We start from the raw sequence: 18,893 nt of genomic DNA, 5'->3' as shown, positions 1-18,893 counted from the left end.
TTGTAATCCATTTGATTCCTTTGTCAATGCCCTTTTAGATCTAGAAGACAACGGTGTTTGGGGGCAATTGTGGGAAGTCACCATAAGCAACCCAATCGATCACCACCTTTACCACCTATCCATCGTCTAAACCCGTAAATCCCTTAGTAAATTCGAAAATCGATAGGTAAAATGGTTTCGTACCTGTATTTAAGATCAAGTTAGCCTCTAAATCAATCCCTAAAAATATCGGGCTAGAGCCTCGCAAAATTCCATCCAAACGAAGATGCCAATGTTTTCCACCATAATCGGGATGGCCACGAGAGCAACACCGCGCAGGTATCGCAAGTTCATAGTTAATAATGCACGGGTATCGCAAGTTCATAGTTAACTCCAAGCGCCAACCAAATATCGGGGGGAATCCTACTGATACCATAGGATTTCTCTCGGAAGCATCAGGGTTTCCACCAACCGAATTACAAAGCAGAGGGCCAATGTGAGCTTCCAGTTGGAGATGCCCCGACGTCTGAACAATGGAATACCTTTAGATATCTATGTTCTACCAATTCCTTAGATTCTACATGAGAAGGGAATGAACAAGTCATAGCAATTCATCTCCAACCTCCCACGTCCACCAAGCATCCCAGATGAATCGAAGAAGCTCTGAGCCCAAGGAAATCAGTCCAACTCGACCTGACTACCAGACCCAAACACATAAAATAGAGGTCCGACATCCTCCCAAGTCAAGGGTCCGTCCCTCCCGATCGTCTGAACACTGACCCACCTGGTCGACACATCCGAGGTCGAGTATATGGTATACAATTGCGCCCAAACGCAAGATTTAATTAATGTATTTTTAAATTAAATATATAATAGTGAAATGAGATGTATAAATATATGTATATTTTTATTACACTCTTGATGTTCTTCTTTCTACCTTGTCCCCTTTTTTGGGCACCAAAACACAAATGTGCGTTGCAACGAATCAAGGAACAACCATTACAATTGATGATCGTCCTTAGAATCCGGGGGTGCTATTGGATACCACTTCCAGTCCAACATATGAAAACTCCAAACTGCATAAATGTTTCCTCTATGAAAGTTGATTCCGAGCACAACCACACGCCACTACCTCGGCATTCAATTGACACAACATGTACAACTTAATGCAACTTGCATCCGAGTGAAACAACCTTACACGGATCCATAAATACTTAAGGTCATTTACAATTTAAGCAATTATAATTTATTTCTTTGTACAACAAACAATAACGCAAAGTGAAGGATTATAAAAGCAATCCTCAATGATCAACAGACCCAAAATTCTCCTTGATCTCAGCCTCACAATTACAAAAGGCGAGAAAGGAATAATACCATATCGAAAAACATAAACATGTGAAGGTAAAAAACTGAAATTCATATATAAAAATATTATTTACAAGTTGAGGCACAAAATCCCGACAAAATATTACAAGAGCAAACAAGAAGAAAAAGCACAAAATAACACTCAATCATCGACACCCGACTCCTTATCAGACAGGTCGACTAAAGGGCTCGATGGTCAACAATAATAGTGAGGCTGAGACATAATGTGCGACCCTGCTCCAACATCTCATCCCAAACCATGCTCAAAGTTACCACTGTCTGCTCAAGAGATTGTCGAGACTTTTGTCAAGCAGCAATAACCTCTTATTCGAGACTCTCAAAGTAACGACCTAGTCCTACTTCCTCTACTGAAGATATTTCCAATCCACTTAAAACACCTGACATGCTTTCGCCACATCCGTAGAAACCTTCTAGTTGGGTATCTTCCCATAAGTAAGAGAAGCCTTCAGCTCCCATATCCGACCAGCCAAAACGGACGGTTGGCCATACCAATCTACCTCTTCCTGCAAAGACCTAAGAGCATCAATGTTCACCTGAAGCTTATCCAACTCATTCTTAACATCATAATTGTGTCGTTCAAGGGCTCCACACCTCTCATTGATCTCATCTCATTCCTTCAAAAGCTTGCCAGAGCCCATAACGTCATTTTGACCTACAACTAAAATAGAAATAAGGGACCCAAACCTAAACAAAGTATGAGAGACATCTGCAAAAAACTCCATGCCTTTCATTCACAGATAAATCCTAGACGAAATCCAGGTCCTCAGTGGCCCCGACATCATCAAAATCCGTTGGGATGCTAGGTACCCTGATAGGAAGAATAGCAGAAAGCCGAAAGAAATGAGTCAGAGCATCCCGCTCACCGTCCTCCACTAAATGAACATGTTTAAGAGAACCTTCTCCAACAGGACTGGACATACTGTTACTTTGAACCCTATTGGTGGGAGAAGGAGAAGGTGAAGACCCCATAGTAGATAAATCAACTACGTCAGTGTTTGACTGGCCCAATTCAGAGTTTGGATCCAGGACCGTCTCCAAAGCTGTCACAATAATATAAACTCAAACATTTGGGGCAGAAACAGAAGCAATGACAGGTGCCACCAATTCCAGGATAGACAACCTAATAGTCAGATCATGGTTATTTTCAAGCTCCAAAGCTTTCTGCAGTTGACTCAACTGATTCATGTTATCTGTAAAAGAACAAATTGATTGGTTAAAAAAAGCGCTTAGTCCCCCATCCCCACCAAAGAGCTTTTGTATCTCAAAATGTTCAAAAGCACTAAGGATATCATAATTATATATACGACTCTTCTTCCATTGAAAAGAAAACATTTCACTAGGACCAAACCCTTCTACATATCTGATCGCTTGGTACCAGGCTTGCCAATCTTCCTTCATTTTTACTTCCTTAGAAGACAAAGAGGTTGGCCAGGAATGATAAAAAGGGACTAGCCGGTAGAAATGAGCCTTGGAGAAATATTTTTGTAAACCGCTTCTACAAGAGCGGGAATTTCCCATCGGATCCGAAGATGAGTTAAAGGCCATGTGTGCCTCGAGAGTTACACGTCTCACCAATACGAAGCGCCCCAGATAGAAGCGAACGGACTGAATCAAGGTACTTGGGGACAAAGAGAGATCAATCCTTTATTCGAGCATCATCCAATTAAGTATGAGCCCCACAGAAGACTTCAAATAAAATCCCCAAGGAAAGCTCACATGACTTATACCCGACACAAAGCTAGAACACCAACATGAAAGCCCAGGCTCCATGATAAAGTTACGATGGGGAAACTTTTAGATGGTTCATCACATCCACCTTAAAATCAGAGACGGGTAGACACATCCCTAACCTAGTAAAGAGACACTCATACAGGGGAACCGAGCAACCCTCAAAAGAGCTACACACCATCTCATTCGGGCCTACTGGAAGAATCGTCCAGTCTGATGTATCATCTATTATGATGTTGGCCTGAATTACGACTTCGGTGGTGTTTAGGACAAAAGGAGTACCAACTATTTCAGTGGCCACCTAATGATACCTACTTGCATTGGCTGACTCTATTAATTGATTCCCTTACCGGCAAACACATATGCTTTATGATGATCACTAGGATTGACCCAAGACACGATGTCATGTCACCCTTCACACTCTAAGTGAAAAGCAATCTCTGCTTCACTAGGATCATGACCAATCAACTACCGATATGTTTGACCAAAGTGAGTGGCACATTCTCTCCTTTGAAGAGCATCCTCTATTTTTGCCTTGGTCAGAACAAAAGGAGGTGTCATTCTCTCAATAATGTTTCCACCTCCACTAGAGTCCACAGGGAATCAAGATTCTAAAGCATTCGTGGATAGGGTATCGTCTGACAGAGATTCTCCAGACAAATCCTCCATATTCAAACCATCACTCAATACGATGATTCCTGATTCGGAACCCCCACTGACTGAAGGAAAGGAATGCGACTCAGACTTCATTCCCCCTCTCGAAGATGAAGAATCACTATCCTCCGTGTCACTCTCGATGATAATAGAGTTACCACTTATCATAATGAAAATGTGATAAAAAATTGAGTAAAGGCTAAGAAGAAGGTACCTTGAAATAGAAGGGAAAAGGCTCTGAAACAAGAAAGGAAGCTGAAAAATTAAAGCGTTGGCACTTCAAATTTATGAACGTGCGACGGTGGTTACTTTGGGAAGTAAGTGCTCTCAAACAAGAAGGAAAAACTCGAAGATACGAGGGAAACTCAATCTGTGGAAGAACTAAAAAAGCTTCTTCGTGATCTTTTCCCATCCTTATATACGCAAAGGCAATCAAACAGATCGGATTGAAAGCAAGAAATGAGGACAAATCAACGATTAACTTTTATCTAGGGAAGACAACCAGACTCAAGAGTACTCAAATACACAAAAAACTGTGTCACATCAACTCTTACCTTTTCAGGTAACGCATCACAGAAAAACGGTGAAATGCTTCAATGATGGGATTGCATTCAATATTCACATTCGCATCATGCTTTGGGAAAACCAAAGTGGCGTATGTCAGTCGGCGCTTGGATAAACTCCTTTGAGGTCGGCCACTACTACTGAAAGACTCCCTCAAAATCAAACATGCCCGACGGGTTTTTAGGGAAATTGTTTTGTGTCGACTAAAGATTTGAAACCTACCAGTCTGTGCCAACCAAGACCCGAGTTTCACCAGTCCTCATCGGTCAAAGGCTCAATGGCACGAAGCCCATTACTTAGCCTACTCTATCAAACCCAAGGTATAAATATCTTCGTAAAAAGTTCTAAGATACACACTCACAATCTCTAATCTTCACTTTCACTATCACCTATTTTGAATCCTAATTGACTTGGTCGTTTGAGTGTTAATCATGCAGATACCCCCGTTAGATCCACCGTATTATAGATAACAACATCAGTCATCAGCATCGTATTGACACTGATACCTCTGGTTCAAGAAGCAATGTGATCGCAACCTTCGATCTACGATACTACATCCGTAAAGAACATTGAAAGCTTCGTTCTGACATAATTTTCACAATCATCATCATTTCTGATTATGTGACGTAACACATTTATTCTAAATGGTTGATAAACGATTGAAATCTTTAGGACAAATTACGGTTATGTCGAAAAATCCTAATTTATTCTTCAATCTCATAATTACGAGTATCATTCTTGACAAAGAATAGTAGTTTGTATTGTTGAAGGCAAGTGTGACAATTGTAATAACGGAGTTCGTCATTGAGATATTTAAAAAAGGAATAGAACATATCTTCTGATCATTATTATAATAAAAATTCTTATAAATTTTAATTTATATATTTTTTTATCATTATTATAAGTAAATTTGAATTTATTTATTTTTGATATATTTAACCTTACTGAATCTAATTCATATATGAACAAGATATATTAACAGCCAAATACATACATATAAAAAAATCAATTTTATTTTTGTAATAATGTTCAGATGAGTGTATATACGGAGTTGAAAACTTGTTAATTTAATAAATACTTATATTTTAAAATGTCAACTAAACGAAGGTAATCCCTATTATAAAATAATTTAAAAGAGTGTGATTTTAGTGCTATGGAACACTCCCACGTGGCAGTCATATCAGTAGGACCCATAGCCCACGGCTTTGGTTATGGATATATCGGTTGGCTCTCTGTCCCACACTCACTAATACCTCCGCCCACTCCTTCTCACATTCCGCCATTCTCCTCCACCCTTATTTTTTCTTTTCTTTTCTAAACTCTATTTATTTACAACAAACCTTTTTAATTAAAATAATTTCATATTATTATTTGCCATTAATTAATTATTATTATATATATGTTCTTCAACAGCCTCTTCTCTCACATCACTCCTTTCTTCCCTGTGCGAGCCTAGCGCACGTTATCAACATTGCCCACCACTGCGCAATTTAGCAGGCAACAGAAAATAGTACACACCCAGAACAGTAAAGTACCTATTCCTATTAACAATAACAAAAACAACAACTACAACATGTTACACTGTCTCAACACTTCGGGTAATCTAGCAGGAGGAGAAGAAACAACCATTTCCGACATGACAGTGTTACAAAGACAAAAAGCAAGAATCAACTTTCAACAATTTTCTTCTTCTCAACAATTTATGATGGTTGCTTGTGATTCCGCTCTTGGAGAAGTAGTTGCCAACTCTATCAAACCCGACCCGAGTTTCGGAAAAGATACCGTTAAAAAAAGAAAAGCTGAAATTAACAATAATAATAGTAACAATTCTAAGGTGTGAGATTGATTTTGAAGAATTTGTTTGTTAAGGTACTGTTTATTTGTTTGGTTGGTTGGTTTTAAGGTTTGTTGGTTTTGTTTATTAGGTTGATGTTATTGTTCCGGAGTGTGACAAGAGGATCAAAGTGAGTGCAGATGAAGAGGAATCCAAAACCAGTGACCAAATTTCAAAGGGACACAAGAATACAAAGGCTAACAATGGAACAAAAAACAACAGAGAAAATTCTGGTGATACTAATTCTAAGGAAAAGCTTGATTACATTCATGTTCGAGCGCGTCGTGGTCAAGCCACTGATAGTCATAGTTTAGCAGAAAGAGTAAGTACAACGAAATCAATTAGACATTTATTTGGTTGGTTGTTCAGCATGTTTTTTTTTCTGTTTAGTTTCTTCGAGTTTCAATGCCGATGATGTGTTCGATTTTTGGCAGGTTAGAAGGGAAAAAATAAGCGAGAGGATGAAGTATTTACAAGATTTAGTGCCGGGATGCAACAAAATTGCAGGAAAAGCTGGAATGCTTGATGAAATCATTAACTATGTTCAATCTCTTCAAAGACAAGTTGAGGTTAGAGTTTTTGTCCTGCTCAATTTCTTGCTATTGGAAATTCTTTAGGTTGCATGATAGTGTTTGCTTAAGTTTTAGTTTATTAGCTTTCCATTTTAAGATCAAACAATTAAAGTCCATTATCACTAAATGCAGTTCTTGTCGATGAAATTAGCAGCTGTAAATCCAAGACTTGACTTCAACATTGATGAATTGTTTACCAAAGAGGTAAGAGCAATACAAGTGATCTAGATGCAATATCTTAATATTTTGTGCCAGGTCTGCGACCCCGGATTAAGGTTGTATAATATCATTCGTATTTGACCGCGGTTATCCGTAGTATCACTAAATATAATTGTGACCGCGGATTAACGTTGTTGTCTATCGGTCGTATTTGACCGTGGTTACCCGTAATATCCTTATCTGTGATTTGACTGCGGATTAACGTTGTATTCTATCGGTCGTATTTGACCGCGGTTACCCGTAATATCCCTAACTGTGATTTGACTGCGGATTAAGGTTGTATTGTGTCGGTCGTATTTGACTGCGGTTATCCATAATATCCCTAATTGTGATTTGACTGCGGATTAAGGTTGTATTGTATCGGTCGTATTTCACTGCGGTTACCCGTAATATCACTAAGTGTGTTTGTCACAGCGGATTAAGGTTGTATTGTATTGTATAATCGTATTTGACCGTGGTTATCCGTAATATCCCTAAATGTGATTGTGACCGCAATATTTAAAACCTTGATTTCATCCTTTTCTTTTATCTTTCATACTAACATGTTCTTATATAATTTGATCATTACAGGTTTTTCCTCAAAATTTTCCGACCATAGGGATGCAATCAGACATGACTAACCCTACATATCTTCAATTCAATTCATCACAACAACTAGTTTCGAGTTGTGGTGGATTAATAAACAATATGGGGATAATCCCTCCGGAAATCGGGCTTCGGAGGAACATTAATATCCCCGCAGCTTCATCTTTACCCGAAATCTTTGACTCGTCATGTTTCACCGTATGTTACCCCTCCTTGTATCTAAAACATTGTTCATGTTCGTTAATGATTATTACTCTTCTTTAATAAATCTTAATTTATGTCTACTGCAGCATATCTTACCCTCTTCATCTTGGGAAGGTGATTTTCAAAACCTTCACAGTATGGATTTTGATCAAGGAAGATCAATGTGCTTTCCTTCTCAGCCATTCACAGGTATCTACCAATTTATGACTTGTCAAATCACTTTTTTCCTTAAGCAGCTATCATAGAAGTAGAAATTAGATTCAAGACAAATTGAATTTTCGTAGATGATAGAGACCTGAGAGCCCCACAGATATTGATAAGTCCTTTTTCATCAAAATGAAGATTCTTTACTCACTTTTCTTTTTATCTGCCGATTGTTTTAAACTACGGTTGTTGCGGTAACAATACGTTGCGAACCTTGATTGCGACCAATGCGAGAGCAATTCCTAATGTTTTGTTTTATGACTGCAGGCATGGTTGAAGCTAGCAATTTGAAGATGGAGATGTAAACAAGATCTTCTCTTATTATTTGTTGAATGAGCTCATTCAAGATGCTTCTTCTCAACATTTTCTTCTTTTAAAGTACATAACATATTTTTGTTGTATACTGTTCTCTATTAATAAATAAGATCATTTTACTACTTTGTTTCACTCACTTTTTTTATCTACATTCAAGTTACAATGTAGCCACTTGAAATGAAAAGGTTACAATGTAGTTATTGTTTATTACATTACATTAGATAAAGATCCTAGAGGAATATTCATTTAATTAAAAGACTAAATGTGTTAATCATCATAAGCAAGAAGAGAACTTGACAGCAAGTTGATAAAAAAGAAATTATTCTAAGAATTAAATTTTCTTATTTATTTGTCCCTTTTAAGAAAATCGAAGAAGAGAAAAGAGACATTTGAAAAAGAATATGGCTTTCACAAATTAAAGCCAATATCTGATATTGAAGTGCAATTTTATTAACTTTTTTTATGCAATGATGCAATATTGTTAAGTTATTTGAATTAATTTAGTACTAGTATCATTTAAATATTTGTAAGGCTCTTTATTTTGAAAACAATTTATAACATGTTATTGTTAACTAAAGAAAAGACCGACTATAACATGTTATTGTTAACTAAAGAAAAGACTGACGGTTTTGAATTTATTCATCATTTAAATATATGTAAAGCTCTTACAAAGTTTTTTTAAAAAATTATAACGTTTTGGTTTATTTTTATAATCATCTGTTATAGTTTAGGAAAATTGCATGTCATTGTCTTTTATATTTTCCGTTAATAATAATTTAATCTTTTTTATTTATTTATTTTTAGTTTTAAGCGAGTTCTTTCTCTTTTCCGTTCTCTTTTGTGTTATTTATTTTTTCTTCTCCATTGTCGATTCTTTTTTTTCTTTTCTTTGTTCTCGTTATCCCTTTCCTTCTCTTATCTCGTTATATTTTCATCCTTCCATTCTCCTTACTTTATATTCGAAGTGTTCGCTTCTTATCTTCTCCATTCTCGATTCTTCTTTTTTCTTTCTTTGTTCTCGCTATACCTTTCCCTCTCTTGTCTCGTTCTGTTTTCTTCCTTCCATTCTCCTTGCTTCACATTCGAAGTGTTCGTTTCTTATCCATTGTACCGCTATATTTTTTCCATGAACACCTCTTGTGAGTTTTCACTTTATTCATAATATTTAGTTTTTATTTTCAATTTATTTATGTTTCATTTTTTTATATGTATAGATTGACCTTCTTGATTCAAATATTTGATTTGTGGTGAGAAAGGTTGTAATTGTGGTGTGTTCGTGATAGGTTCCAAAAATCTTGAAAATAGACTGTTATTCTATTATCAAGTATTTTTTTCTTTACTCTTTATGATTTTTAGTACTCTTAAGATTTATGAATTTTGAATGATAAGGAGTTGTATTTGTTGTTTTGTTGGAATGATGATCACTTTCGAGCTTTGAATAATGATACTAAAGATTCGAATAAGGTTGCTAATCATTACACAATGTAATCTTGTTGTCGAATCAATCATTCAACTTCTATCTATTAAATTAAATTATCATCAAACTTTCTAATATATTATTATTTTTTTAAAACTGCACTAACACAAGAGTATATTTGTAATTAACAAATGCTAAAAAAATTGAAACTATCTCATTTTTCTACCTCATTCCTTTTCTCACTTTTTACTTTTAACTTTCTCACTCTTACATTTCTTCTCTTAATTTAAATTTCAAATTTTCCACACATTTATTTTTCTCACAATTTCTCACTTTCATTTTAATTTTCTCTCTCTTCATTTTCTTTTTCCTATTTTATTTTTTAAGTATAAATAACAAAATTTAAATCTCTTTTTAATTTAACAAAGAAGAACACAAAAAATTGTTGAATTTTTAAAACACAAAACTTATCTAAAATAAAAACATAATTATTTTATAATTATTATGATTATTATTTGTTTTATAATTAAGTAACTCATTTGAAATTGGCATGTGTATATAAATACATCTTATCCTGTATTAAATCGGATATCATTCAATAACAGTGACACAACTAACTTTTCATTTCACGAGTCACTATTACGATAATATCTAACTTTATTTTAGATGGAAAAAAATTATTTTCAAATGTGAATTATTTTTCTTTTTTCATCTCACGAGTCTCTTTTTTATATGATTATTTAATACAATTCAGATTATATATTCATTATTCATTTTACAATTAAATAATACATTATAAATTCACATGTGTATCTAAAAATATTTTATATCTTATCAAATTGAATATCATTCAATAATGATACACACCACTAACTTTCTATTTCATGGGTCACTATCAAGACAATATCTATTTTATTTTAATCAACAATTATATTTAATTGAGAAATGAATTCTTTATTTTTAAATGTAAACATTTTTTTCTTCAAATTCTTTTTTTATTTCAAATTTACACGTATATCTAAATATATTTTACACCATATTAAATAAATTTATTCGTGTGAACGCACGAGTATCTTGCTAGTTAGTTAGAATGAATTAAGTTTTTGAGTTAAATGAACTAATTTATTGTGATTTTTTATAAAATGGGGATAATCATTCATATTAATGATATTAGAGAATTAAAGTTGGTATTAAATTATGTTTTTATGTAATGTTAATAATAGTGATTAAAGAGGTAATACTTACTAGTCTAATATCATTGTAAAGAAGGGTTTTATTTGGTGTTGGCCAAAGGCTTAGGAACCCAATGCTCCGCGCAGTCAAAAGGTCCAATAACACAAGATTTACTTATTCTAACTCCTCCATCAAATCTAAGTTATACATATCTTAACAAAAGGTTTTCCGTTACATAATCTCTAATAATCGAGCGCTAAAAAACAACATCCTAAAAAACCACATTTTACCTACAATCTTCAATCTCTAAATCCACGCTAAAAGCTTTTGTTCTTTTCATGTTTTAAGTTTTTTATCGGATAAACTAGACATGGCTTAACCAACGCTAATTATATTTCTTTTCTTTGAATCTTTATATTTTCTCATATTGACACGGTTTCACCGATACAAATGATTTTATCATTTTAAAATTAATTTTATTTAATCAGGTAAACACAGCTTAACCGATGCTACTTTTATTTTTTCATTTAAATTTAATAATATTAGCACATGCCGTAGCCAATACTAAGGTCTTTCTCCTAACTCAAAATAGATCTTTTTTTATATTATTTTATAATACTAAGGTTTAAATTCTTTTCTCAAACTTAAATATTTTTTATTTCAACTAAAATAATAGTGTCTATCTTGGCCGACACTAATATCATTAACCCGTGAGAAAAATTTCTCCCCTATAATTTTTGTTTCCCTCATTTTTATTTTATTTAATAAAAGAAATTAAAACAAAATTAAACAAAATAAATCCTTAAACCTTAGAATTCACTTGTTCTTTCCTTTCATTCCTTCTTCTCCTTTCATTCTCAAATCTTAAATAGTTTCAAATTAATATCCTAAGAGAGCAAAACTACTTTTTAAATTATCTCTTCCACCAAACATCAGGTTGGGTCCCACAATATCACGTGGTTGAAGCCCATTTTTCTTGTAGTGATTAAATCACTTGATCTACTATTTTGGATTTTGTTTTCGACATTCTCCTTTGAAGCTCAATCAATTTAGCTTTTATTGAAAGTAAATCAGAAGAAAGAGTAAGAGTTGTTAGTTCACCCAGAACTGAAAAGTCCACCAAGAAAAACAAAAGTGTTGGTTTCGATTATTATTATAGTGATAACCTGTTGAAACAGGATGTCGGTTGCGCGATATATTCTACCTATAAAGACATTAGACCAAAAGTTTCAGCATTCTGATTCGGTGTATGGTGTTTTTACCTTCAATTTGTTTGCACTTCCTTTGGAGATTAACATCCGGATTAGCTGCATATCGTTCTACACATTTTCTAAAAAGGTGTTTCAGAGTTTGTTTGATGTAAATTCTGAATTTGTTGAGTCTTATAATTATTATTATTTGTGGCCTTCGACATTTCATTTGAATGTGTTTTTTGATTGTTTAAGTGAGGCAAAGGGGTCACTAATCTTCACGAAAATCTTCAGGTATGCACAGACATCTACTGTTTGAATAATTGTTATGTTGAATACCTTTAGCATAATACCTTTACTTTGTGCAATCGAATTTTGTTGAGACTCTTGTTAAAAGCAGGGGTAGATTACTTTAAAAATACTTAAAGGACAACAATTTTGTTAGGTATGAAGACTTCACTGCTTTTTCTAATGTAATAATAATACATTTACTTACTTTTATAATACTATATAGACTGTTGATGGTTATTTTATTTGGTTTGCAGAACAAACATCTCTACTGGGGAGATTTTGAAGCACAAAACTTTCAAGCAGTCTGATTCTGATACTTCTAGGATTGAGTTAGCCCCAACCACACATTTTTAAAAATGACAATATTTCCATGGCTGCCAATTTCTTACTCAACCCTATTGGCATTAGTGAATTATGCAAGGCCAATTTTGGTTAAGCAAACATTACATGTATGAGTAGGTTGATACCCATTTTTCTGTGACAAGTTATCCTCTTTTTTTGAAATTTTTCATTTGTTAAATACATGATATCATTGAATCGTCCAGTAATCTTATATACGGTGTTCAGTTTTCAAGTTTAAATATAACAAATATAATTAACTTTAATTTAAATGTTTCTTTACAGGAAATGTCTAGACAAAGGATGTCTTTTAAACTTCCCATAGATGTCTTTTCTCTGTAAATGCATATTGTAAGAATACCATTTTACACCACGATGTTATTTCATTCATATCATAAGGCATAGTAGATGGTTTGCTTAGTTGTATTGTAAATTCAACATTGATCATTATGATTATTCTTGTTAATCACTAGGGTTAGGGTTGGAGAGAAAGTGAGAGTGGGTTATCATATTTAGGGGGAGACCAAAATAGAAATACATTGAGGGTAGAATTAAGAATAGGGGCATTAAACAATGACATTATTCATCTAATACACTTTGTACTAATTCTATTAAAAGAGTGAATTTCCTTTCTTGGGTAAAGTGACTTGTACTCGGTGCAAAGATGGAACACCTTCATGAAAGCCTTAGCTCCAGGATTAGGTTGCGAGTGGGGAAACCTTCAAATAGTCTATCATGACCACCTAAAAATAAAAGAAACGCAAATGTATCCCCAACCTGGTGAAGAGACACTTGTATAGAGGAATCAAACAACCCTTAAAATAGTTGTATACCCTATCATTCGGACCTACTGGTAGAATCTCCCAATCTGGGTGATTACCAACTAAGATGTCGACTTCAGTCACAACTTCAATATATCTAATGTAGAAGGAGTCTCAACTATTTCGACGGTCACCCAATGGTATCTACTGGCATTGGCCGACTCTATTAATAAAAAAACCCAATGGGTTAATATGGAGGCTCTATGATGGTTATCGGGACTGACACAATCCCATGACATCAAATTGCCCATTGCACTCCATATGACGATAAATTTCAGCATCACTTGGGTCATGACTAGTTACTTCTTAATATGTTTTGATAAAGTGACCAGAACATTCTCTCCTTTAACGAGAAGCCTCTATTTTCCCCCAGTCAAGACAAGAGGAGGCATAGGTCTCTCGACAAGGTTTTCATCCTATCAGACATCGTCGAAAAGAAAGTCTATGAAGAACCCCTAGAAAGAATGCCATCTGGAAGAGATTCTCCAGAAGACCTTTCCATATAAGAATATCACTTAAAAGGATGACTTATGATCCAAAATCCCCATTGGAGTAGGGGAAGGAATGTAATTCAGAATCCATTCCTGTTTTTGAAGAAGAAGAAACACTACCCTCCGAGTCAATCTCAACGGTAATAGGATTACCATTCATCATAATAAAAATGCGATAAATACTTGAGTAAAAGAATAGGTGAAGAGAAGGTACCTTAAAGTATGAAGGTGAAAGCATTAAGGTAAGGAAGAGGTCCGAAATGTCAAAGCTTTAATGCTTTAAGTTATGAACATGCAACGGAAATTACTCTAGAAGTAAAATGCTCTCAAATAAGAGAGAAGGACTCAAAGAGACAAGGGGAAATCAATCTACAAGATGGATAAAAAGTTCCTCCACGATCTCTCTCCATCTTTATATAGACAAAGATAATCAAACAAATTGGATTGAAAGCAGGAAACAATGGTAAATCTACTATCAGAATTCATCTAGGGAAGACAACCATACTCAAATGTACTCGAGTACACGGAAAGTTGCATCACATCACCCCATACCTTTTCAGGCCACACGTTAAAGAAAAATGGTGAAATATTTTAATAATGGGATTGCATTTAATGCTCACATCCCCATCACGCTTTGGCAAAAACAAAGAGGAACATGCCAGCCAACGCCTAGAGAAACATCCTCAAAGGTCGGCCACGACTAGTGGAATACTCCTTCAGTATCAAACATGCCCGACGAGTCTTATGGGCATTTGTTTTGTTCCACCGAAAGACTCGGGACCCACTACTCTACGTCAGCCAAAGGCCCAATAACACGAGGTCCATTATCCAATCTGCCATGTCAGACCCAAGGTATAAATAACTTGGTGAAGGATTTTCAAGTACACAATCTATAATCTCCACTTTCAATACCATTATCTTGAACCCTAAACTGAATTGGACATTGGAGTGCTAACCATGCAGTTACGCTCCTAGATCCACCGTATCGGAGATAGCAAACATCGATTAACAGCGCCGCATTAAGGCCGATATATATGGTTCAAGAAGCATCATGATCACGACCTTTGATTCATGGTGTCACATCGTCGTAGTGCTTTGGAATCTTCCCTCCGTCGTAGTTTCCGCATCCCTTTCCATTTTTGGTTCTGCAACGGAACAATTCCAATTTTAACTAAGGGGAAAAGATCTTTTCTCAAATTTTCTTCTGGTTTAATGTAAATCACTTGGTAGAGAATAAATTTGGAAAACTTCAATTATTCTTCTAATAAGTGCTAAATTATTACTTAGTCATTATATTTATTTTTCTACTAACCTTTTGATTAAAAAATAATGTTATTAGCAAAAGGGGATATGATGCTTAAAAATAAGAGGTGCCATAAAAAAACTTAAAGCCCGAAGGAATTCTAGGACCAAATGAACTAAAGAAGTTGGAAAAAAATCACCTCTTAATCAATTAAACATAAAGTGCTAATTGATTAAGAGTATTTTATTTCAAATCTAGCATCCAAAATCAAATCAATTTGATTAAAAGGCCAAATAAATGATCATCGACTTAGGTTCAAAATTAGGTTCAAAATTAATGCAAGAATCAATATGTTGAAAATCGATTTAGGTTCAAATAAAAATGGTTGTGTCGAAGCCATTTATTAAATCCTTTTCTTGGAAGAAAGGACCTTTCTTGTCGAAGCTTGAGACTTAGAAGATTTTTGGGTCTCCACAAGTTCTCTTCGACGTAGGCGTTTGACAGATTTAAAGCTTCAAGCGGGAAAGATTTGAAATTCAAACGAAGCGGTTTCGTTAGGCCAACGCGTGGAAGCATCTGAGACACGCAACGCTTGAAAATGTAGAACGTGGCAGTCATCTGCGTAGAGACCGTTAGGGTCGAATTGTTATAAATAGGAGTCTTAGTTTTTAGATTTCGTGTGTTCAAACTGATATACAAAATTCACTAAAATACTCAAAGTACCGGAGCGAGAGAAACGAGTCTTTGTTGAAAATGTATGTATGAAGAACACCATGATTACGTTTCATGTTATTTAATTTATGCAAGTTATTTAAACTAAAACCATTTACTGTCTTTTCTTCTGTCGAATTGCCCTTATTTTCAGTATTTCATCATTACTTTTCCCTTTACATTTACATTTCGCCAAACATTCATTTCCAATACCTTTTTCAAACTTAAAGCCTTTCACTTCAAGTTATTTATTTTCACTTTCGCCGATTACTTTTGTTATCTTAAAAAACCCTTTTTACAAGAATTACTGCCATTTGCTCTTTGTCTATAAAGTCATAAATTTCGTTTAGGATTATTGTCGAAACACCTTTTACCATTCATAAACCAGAAACAAACTTAATCATGAATCAAATCACCATAACAATAGTTCTTGAGACACATGTCCTAGGATCAATCTAGTCGATCCTGTAAGTTACCAAGATTTATAATATTGGAGGACTAGCGGTTGTTTGTTAGAAATTACTGGTAAACAAATTGGCACACCTGGTGGGACAGTGTCAAAAGAACTGTTAATTATAATAGTTTGCTTTACTTTTATAATACAAAATCGTTGTTATTCTGATGGGTTAAAAAATCATAGTGTTGTATGAACCTTAGAAGTGGTAAGATAGCCAACAATTCGCAACCTATAACCAAAAGAAAAAACACAAAAAAGATGGTTAATACAACCAGTCAATGGGAACAATTTCCTCCCCAGGGAACAGGCACAATCAGAGCAAATTCGATTGATGCATCCACTGAGATCCCTAGTGCACAGGCCATGCCAACATCTGGATCCATGGCCTTACATAATTCGACAACAATGCCTATTATGTCAAGCGTAGCAGACATTTTTGCAAATTCAACCCCTAGGCCACCAGGATTTGAGAATTTTAGGCCTTTGAGAGAATACCCATATGGAATGCCATCTATTGCCATGGCAGGACTTCAAAATAATTCTTCCATATATACTCAACCCCATAATATGGTTATTTCGCCAATTCAAAATTCTGGTTCTGGCATAAACCATGTAGGTCGAAATACCCAATCACAAGGAGTCTCCACCCTATTACCTACCCTTACAACGAATAACCAGGCAGCCTTTAGAAAAAAAATGGATGCCAATAACCATGATATGGTGGGAGTCCTGGCCAGAGAAATGAATACCATTTTTTCTCCCCTAATACAGAATGTAAATAGGACTAACAATGATAATGCTCAAACATACCAATAACTGTCAGCACAGATGGGATGCATATCAGATTTCCTAGGCGCCCCACAACCCTCTGTTCGACTCAGACCAAACCAGGTTATAATCCAGGAAGAAGAACCAACTATAAATTAGGTTCGACCACCTAGATAAGCGCCTGACGAAAGGGTCATGGGGCAAGATTAGAACAATAGCCAGTTCGACGAGAAGTCCCTGAGGAACAACCTAGGAGAGTAATAATGGTTAATAGAGACCAGGATGCAGACGAAGTAATTCATAGGGTTATGCGAGAAAACATGATGGAAAATGACTTAACTACTATGATAGAGAGAATCATGGCCCAGAATGGTCTGAATACAGGACTTCGACGGCCAAATTATTCCTCTCCTTTATCAGAATATGTCCTACAAACTGAATTACCAAGGGGTTGTAAAATCCCTAAGTTCACCAAATTCTCAGGGGACACTAGTGAATCCACTATAGAACACATAGCCAGATACATGACTGAGGCAGGGGATTTGGCGAACAGTGAGAACCTAAGAATGAAATATTTTCCCAGTTCTTTAACGAAGAATGCCTTCACGTGGTTTATAACTTTGCCACCAAATTCCATATATACTTGGCCCCATTTGGAAAGATTGTTTCATGAACTATTCTACATGGGCCAAACTAAGATAAGTCTTAAGGAATTAGCCAGTATCAAAAGAAAATTCACTGAACCTATAGATGATTATCTGAATAGGTTCCGTTTGTTGAAATCTAGATGCTTCACAATAGTGCCTGAACATGAATTGGTCGAAATGGCCGTTGGAGGTTTAGACTATTCCATTAGGAAAAAGTTAGATACCCAGTATCTAAGAGATATGGCCCAATTAGCAGACAGGGTTCGACAAGTCGAACGTTTAAAAGCTGAAAAGGCCAGAGCGAATAAAAATTATAAGAAAGAAAGGGTTGCTTTTGTCGAATTCGAAGATGAGGAGGCTGAAATCTCTAATGACCCTTATGGTCCCGAGGAATTCAAAGTAGATTTGGCTGAATTAAAAGAAGCGCCACCTTATGCTTGTAAATTACTTACACCTTCGAATGGCAGGAACCCTGTCGAAACTGAAAAGAATGATAGATTTCCTAAAAAGAATTACACATTTGATGTTACCAAATGTGACGAAATCTTCGATTTATTAGTAAGAGATGGCCAAATGATAATGCCTCTTAATACCAAAATTCCTCTGTTAGAACAATGGAAGAAAAGAGGCTTCTATAAATATCACAATTTTTTAGGCCATAAAACCTCACAATGCTTTCTTTTCAGGGATCTTATTCAGAATGCAATTAAGGATGGCCGCCTCAAGTTCGCTGACAAGGGAAAAAACCAGATGAAGGTTGATGTTGATCCCCTCAACATTGCTGACACAAATTATGTTGAACCTGTCTAAATCAACATGATTGACATAGGGGAAGTGGAGACTGTGAAGGAAACAGGAACTGATGGTTATGCACTAGATGGAAAGCAGTCTACTAATGGCCTAAATAACGATGTTCCCTTTGGAATTTCTGTCAAAGGTGAACAGGTTGCTAATGTCAAACCAAGGGCCACTAAAGGTCTTAATGGGAAAGCAACTGAGGCTACTGAGGGCCTAAGGAATAAATTTGAGGAAATTCCAATCACTGATGGCGCCAATCTAGGTGTCAACATGGTGGATCTGAACCACCCCCCCCCCAGAAAT

The 18,893-nt window shown here is 35.4% G+C and overlaps 2 protein-coding genes across 3 annotated transcripts; both read left to right on the top strand.

The window, feature by feature from the left end:
• Positions 1–5,651: 5,651 nt before the first annotated feature.
• LOC127105102 (transcription factor bHLH63) lies at positions 5,652–8,376 on the top strand. 2 transcript variants are annotated; one of them, XM_051042269.1, is made up of 7 exons: positions 5,655–6,145; positions 6,237–6,467; positions 6,580–6,714; positions 6,850–6,921; positions 7,507–7,719; positions 7,812–7,914; positions 8,197–8,376. In XM_051042269.1, the coding sequence occupies exons 1-7, from the start codon at positions 5,885–5,887 to the stop codon at positions 8,232–8,234; spliced, it is 1,053 nt and encodes a 350-aa protein (XP_050898226.1). In that variant the 5' UTR covers positions 5,655–5,884; the 3' UTR covers positions 8,235–8,376. The 2 variants fall into 2 exon arrangements, with proteins under 2 accessions (XP_050898225.1, XP_050898226.1); XM_051042268.1 differs by lacking the exon at positions 8,197–8,376 and having other exon boundaries at positions 5,652–6,145; positions 7,812–8,181.
• Positions 8,377–17,408: 9,032 nt separating this feature from the next.
• Positions 17,409–18,602, top strand: LOC127103475 (uncharacterized). The gene has a single exon (XM_051040728.1). It carries the CDS (start codon positions 17,409–17,411, stop codon positions 18,600–18,602), a length of 1,194 nt encoding a protein of 397 aa, XP_050896685.1.
• Positions 18,603–18,893: the final 291 nt, after the last annotated feature.

Source organism: Lathyrus oleraceus, chromosome 7 (assembly GCF_024323335.1).
Source record: "Lathyrus oleraceus cultivar Zhongwan6 chromosome 7, CAAS_Psat_ZW6_1.0, whole genome shotgun sequence".
In the NCBI taxonomy this organism is placed as follows: domain Eukaryota; kingdom Viridiplantae; phylum Streptophyta; class Magnoliopsida; order Fabales; family Fabaceae; genus Lathyrus; species Lathyrus oleraceus.
Note: the sequence above shows the minus strand (reverse complement) of the source record. Positions and strands in the feature narration are given on the sequence as shown.

Excerpts from the sequence above, each read along its gene's own strand:
- LOC127105102 (XM_051042268.1), top strand. The coding sequence starts at position 5,885 with ATGTTACACTGTCTCAACACTTCGGGTAATCTAGCAGGAGGAGAAGAA. Across the intron at positions 6,468-6,579 it reads GTCATAGTTTAGCAGAAAGA|GTTAGAAGGGAAAAAATAAG; the intron begins GTAAGTACAACG and ends GATTTTTGGCAG. Across the intron at positions 6,715-6,849 it reads CTCTTCAAAGACAAGTTGAG|TTCTTGTCGATGAAATTAGC; the intron begins GTTAGAGTTTTT and ends CACTAAATGCAG.
- LOC127103475 (XM_051040728.1), top strand. The coding sequence starts at position 17,409 with ATGGTTAATAGAGACCAGGATGCAGACGAAGTAATTCATAGGGTTATG.